The sequence below is a fragment of the Cucurbita moschata genome, unplaced genomic scaffold (assembly GCF_002738365.1).
Source record: "Cucurbita moschata cultivar Rifu unplaced genomic scaffold, Cmos_1.0 Cmo_Scf00031, whole genome shotgun sequence".
NCBI lineage: Eukaryota > Viridiplantae > Streptophyta > Magnoliopsida > Cucurbitales > Cucurbitaceae > Cucurbita > Cucurbita moschata.
This window is the reverse complement of record NW_019268547.1, coordinates 706,961-711,685: the sequence shown is the minus strand read 5'-3', so window position 1 is coordinate 711,685 and position 4,725 is coordinate 706,961. Positions and strand designations below refer to the sequence as shown.

General features: G+C 37.4%; 1 protein-coding gene across 3 annotated transcripts; it reads left to right on the top strand.

Moving 5' to 3' along the window:
- Positions 1 to 1,595: 1,595 nt before the first annotated feature.
- LOC111464795 (probable serine/threonine-protein kinase PBL10) lies at positions 1,596 to 4,494 on the top strand. 3 transcript variants are annotated; one of them, XM_023109030.1, is made up of 7 exons: positions 1,598 to 1,904; positions 2,368 to 2,444; positions 2,713 to 3,035; positions 3,115 to 3,250; positions 3,332 to 3,474; positions 3,604 to 3,727; positions 3,821 to 4,494. In XM_023109030.1, exons 2-7 carry the CDS (start codon positions 2,393 to 2,395, stop codon positions 4,246 to 4,248), a joined length of 1,206 nt encoding a protein of 401 aa, XP_022964798.1. In that variant the 5' UTR covers positions 1,598 to 1,904; positions 2,368 to 2,392; the 3' UTR covers positions 4,249 to 4,494. The 3 variants fall into 3 exon arrangements, with proteins under 3 accessions (XP_022964797.1, XP_022964798.1, XP_022964799.1); XM_023109031.1 differs by having other exon boundaries at positions 1,818 to 1,904; positions 2,340 to 2,444; XM_023109029.1 differs by lacking the exon at positions 2,368 to 2,444 and having other exon boundaries at positions 1,596 to 1,904.
- Positions 4,495 to 4,725: the final 231 nt, after the last annotated feature.

The window sequence follows — 4,725 nt, the reverse complement described above, 5'->3', positions numbered from 1 at the left end:
TCGGCCGCCTCACAATCACCAATTAATGTCATCCATCAAAATCAAACAAAATTTAAAATAAAATCATTTTAATTGCATTTTACGTCTAAATTTATAATTCCTTCCCTTCTAAAATCTATTTAATTTATCATTTATATGAATAATTATATTTGTTATTATCTCGGTTTCACGAATATTTTTTTTTATGTAAAACAATTTTAATCTTCCGTTCAACGATCTAAACTTTTGTTGAACCAAAACTTTGAATCAAAGAAATTAACACCTATTTATACAAAATTCGGATCAACTAAAAAACAAGGCAATAATTAGATTATCTCCTAATATAAAAAATCTAGAGCCTTGTGAGATACGACATGGATTCGAGTCTTTATAAGAGTTCTAGCATACGCGTTTTAAAACTGTGATGTTAACGACGATATGTAACAGGTCAAAACGGATAATATCTACTGACGGTGGGCTTGGGCTGTTACAATTATGGTCATGATTGACCAGTAACACTCCACTACCCTTCAAATGCCCATTAACCCTAATCGACAAGTTTGTAACACCCGACTGTCCTTCAAATGCCCACTATTATGACTTCCAAATCTCCAAATGATCCTTCCTCACTCGAGTCAACTTACAACACATAAAATGGAGGTTGCGAATTTTTTCGCCTTGGATCGTGTAATAAGTCCACTCAGACTTATTGAAAGCTAAATTTTTGTCTAATAAATTTATTAATTTTAAAAAATAATAAATATTTATTGGACAATAAATAAAAAATTCCAACAAATAAAAATAATTCTTCTTTCTTCTAGATTATATATATATATATATTATATTAATAAAATACTCGTAAACTTTTTATTTTGGCTCAAAAAATAAAAATAATAATTAAAAAATCGTTTAAAAAGGTTTGTTAATACTTAAATTTTTTAATAATTTATGAATTATACATTCAAAACATATTTTTATTAATTTATTCGTTATTTTTTCTTAAATTTTGTGATATGAACCAAGAGACATCTATCATACAATATACTTCAATAAAAATGAGAAGAAAATATTGTTGAAATTATCGAAAGATATTTCAATTTAGAGTTTTTGTATTTCATTAATATATTTTAAGACTTTTATTTACTTTAAGTTACAATTACTTCAGGGTTAATTATGATCATTAAGTATGAATGTTACACTTGAAATGTCTTTAATAGTTTCATTTTGAGGCTGTATGTATGTTATGTTTGTGAGTAGATTTGGAAAATATATTAAAAGAGCACTTTCCTTTAGCCAATGGCTAACTTTGTTCGCAATTGTATGTAGTTTAGGTTGCATGTAGAATCATTCAAGTTCGACATGATCAATGTTGCTTGTGAAGTGATTCGAATCTCAAACAAGTATTCTTGCGTTGAGATATTTGATCAACAAGAATCATTCAAGCTTGACATGATCGATCTTGCTCCCTTTGTAGTGATTTTCACGTGTCACTTTGATTAAAAAAAATTAATTTGTAATTGAGATCATTTAGTTATTTAAAATAAATATGTTATACTAAATTACAAAACAAAACACACGGTTATTATATGGCAAAGTCAGAGCATTGCAGTGATGGATGATCAGTGATGTTGTCAATTCCATGGGTGGAGAACGTGGGGCCGATGACTGACCTGTGACCGCCGTTGTTGCAAGTTTCTCCACCTTCAACCCTCTCCCACTCCGTCATTCTTTATTCTTTCTCACTATCCAACAAATTTTCCTCAATTTTCCCGGTCAAAGTAGTCCCTCAACTCCTTCTCTAATAAATTTTCAAAGATTCCGTCGCAATTCGATTCCACCCTTTTGAATGTTTCTTTCCATTTCCTATATCTGTCTCCTCACCTCCGATTCTCGGCGGGCTCTGCGTCTCTGGAGCGAACAAACTGGTAATCGATTTTACTCCCTCCTCTGATCATTGGGTTTTGGGGATTTTCGTGTTCTTTCTGTTTTTGTTCTTGTTTATGCCCTAAGAACATGGATTCTGAATCTGGGTTTGCATTCCAAGTGTTTGTCGAGGGTTTTTACTCGTTTTGAGCAATACCCATCTCTCTAAACTTGTGATTCTTCAACTTATTGCTCGAATTTCTTGCTGTAAGCCGCTGAATTCTGTGAGATTTTAATTTACCCCCTCCTCTGATCTTCGGGTTTTGGGGATTTTTGTGTTTTTTCAGTTTTTGTTCTTGTTTATGCTCTAAGAACTTGAATTCTGAATCTGGGTTTGCATTTCAAGTGTTTGTGGAGGGTTTTTACTCGTTTTGAGCGCTACCCATCTCTCTAAACTTGTGATTCCTCAACTTATTGCTTGGATTTCTTTCTGTAAGCCGCTGAATTTGGTGATAAACTGGTCAGGCTGTGAGATTTTGGGCCAGTTTCCATGGGGGTTTGCTTAAGCGCCAGAATCAAAGCTGTTAGCACCTGCAGTACAGGTAGAGCTCTGAAGCCATTGGAATGAATATCATTCCCTTTATTATGGTTGGGAGGGAGTTGTACATCACCTAATTAAGGGGTTGATCATGGGTTTATAAGGAATACATCTCCATTGGTACGAGACCTTTTGGAGAACCAATAGCAAAGTCACGAGAGCTTATGCTCAAAGTGGACAATATCATACCATTGTAGACGTTCGTAGTTCATAACACGAAATTATACGTAGTTTTAGCTCAGGTATAGATATCTTACGGTTAAGTTATGCAGGAGGAAACTCAAACGGTGTTAGCAGGGAAGCAAATGATCTCTCTAGTTCAAGCAGCAACAGCAAGTTCTCATCAATATCAATTCCTCGGAGTGAGGATGAAATTTTGCAGTCCTCAAATCTAAAGAGCTTTAGTTTTTCAGAACTTAAACTCGCCACGAGGAATTTCCGCCCTGATAGCTTGTTGGGGGAAGGCGGGTTCGGCTCGGTTTTTAAAGGCTGGATCGATGAACATTCGTTTTCAGCTGCCAAGCCAGGATCTGGCATGGTTGTGGCAGTGAAAAGGTTGAATGTAGATGGCCACCAAGGCCACAAGGAGTGGCTAGTAAGTTCATGTTCTTTTCTAAGCTGTAAGCTATATCATGAATCAATCCATTTAAGCTTTAGTTTGTTTATTTCTGTAGGCTGAAGTCAATTTTCTGGGACAACTCCGCCATCCGCATTTAGTGAAGCTGATCGGCTATTGTTTCGAAGATGAACATCGGTTGCTCGTGTATGAGTTTCTTCCCCGAGGCAGTTTGGAGAATCATTTGTTTAAACGTAAGTTCTTCGTCGCCTTCATTGATTAAACGAAGATGCTCGATTGTTTTATTCATTATTGCAGAGCGTTTACTCTCTCAGGAGGGCTGTATTTTCAACCGCTTTCTTGGAGCCTTCGTTTGAAAATCGCGCTCGGTGCTGCGAAGGGACTGGCTTTCCTTCACAATGATGAAAACAAAGTGATCTACCGTGATTTCAAGACATCGAACATACTCCTTGATACGGTGAGTTGTTGTTACAGTGTAGCAGAATTTCAGTTTTTTGATGTCTTTCTGAAGAGTCTTGTAACAGTTCAAGCTCACCGCTAGCATATATGTGGAATCTCACCTGTCTATTCTATGATGTTGTTACAGAACTATAATGCGAAGCTCTCTGATTTCGGGCTGGCCAAGGATGGTCCTACGGGCGGCAAAAGCCATGTCTCGACTCGAGTTATGGGGACGTATGGATATGCAGCCCCCGAGTATCTAGCCACAGGTATTAATCAGCTATTGATTGCTTGTTCTAAAGAGGAGAACGAATCATTTCTAGATCTCTTGTGTTGATCGCTTATTTCATCTCACTGTTTAGGTCATCTTAGTGCAAAGAGTGATCTGTATAGTTTCGGTGTTGTTTTATTGGAGATGTTATCCGGTCGAAGAGCAATCGACAAAAACCGACCACCGGGAGAACAGAATTTGGTCGAGTGGGCAAAACCGTTCCTTGCTAATAAACGCAAGACCTATCGGTTGCTTGACACTCGCATCGAACGGAATTACTCCATGGAATCAGCTTTTCGAGTAGCAATTCTTGCATCACGTTGCCTATCTGCAGAACCGAAGTTCAGGCCGAGTATGGACGAAATTGTTACGACGTTGAACGATCTCCAGGATTCCAAAGGAACTGGAGCTACTGGGAATAGAAGGTCCAGGAGCTGCAAGCAAAACACAGAGAAGGGCAATGCACACAAGGAAGTCACTGCTTATCCTAGACCATCAGCATCACCTCTCTTTACGTAAGTTCGGGTCTCCGAAAGCATATCGAAAACCCGTCGAGGTGATCGGAAACGGAGGATGGAAGAATCCAAGGTTTTATACATCCTCGAGCGATTGTATAGTGTTCTTATTTCCACTAATGCATAATTACATTGCTGCTGTGATGGGTATAGCTATATTGTGCTTCAGTTTTGTAATGTTTTTCTTCATATTTTTGTTCAGATTTGTGTCTGGTAAGATCTGTGTTACTGAGTCCGTTTGTTATTCTCTCATCTTTATCATGAGTTACAATTTTACTCCCGACAAAGAAAGATTGTGAAATCGTCAAAGATGAGTTCTTTGTTGACAAAACGAAGGGTTAAATGGTACAAATGATTCTCTGAGTGGATCTCGATGACAGCACCTTTTCCTTCTCTTCTTTGTGAGGTTCCGTATTGGTTGGAGAGGAGAACGAAACATTCCTTATAAGGGTGGAAAAACCTATCCTTAGCAAACGCGTTT

What these genes read in the sequence shown, in the direction of transcription:
- LOC111464795 (XM_023109029.1), top strand. Translation starts at nt 1,826, where the DNA reads ATGTTTCTTTCCATTTCCTATATCTGTCTCCTCACCTCCGATTCTCGG. An exon ending in TCTCTGGAGCGAACAAACTG is followed by an intron (nt 1,905 to 2,712) that starts GTAATCGATTTT and finishes TAAGTTATGCAG; the next exon opens with GAGGAAACTCAAACGGTGTT. An exon ending in CCCCGAGTATCTAGCCACAG is followed by an intron (nt 3,728 to 3,820) that starts GTATTAATCAGC and finishes CTCACTGTTTAG; the next exon opens with GTCATCTTAGTGCAAAGAGT.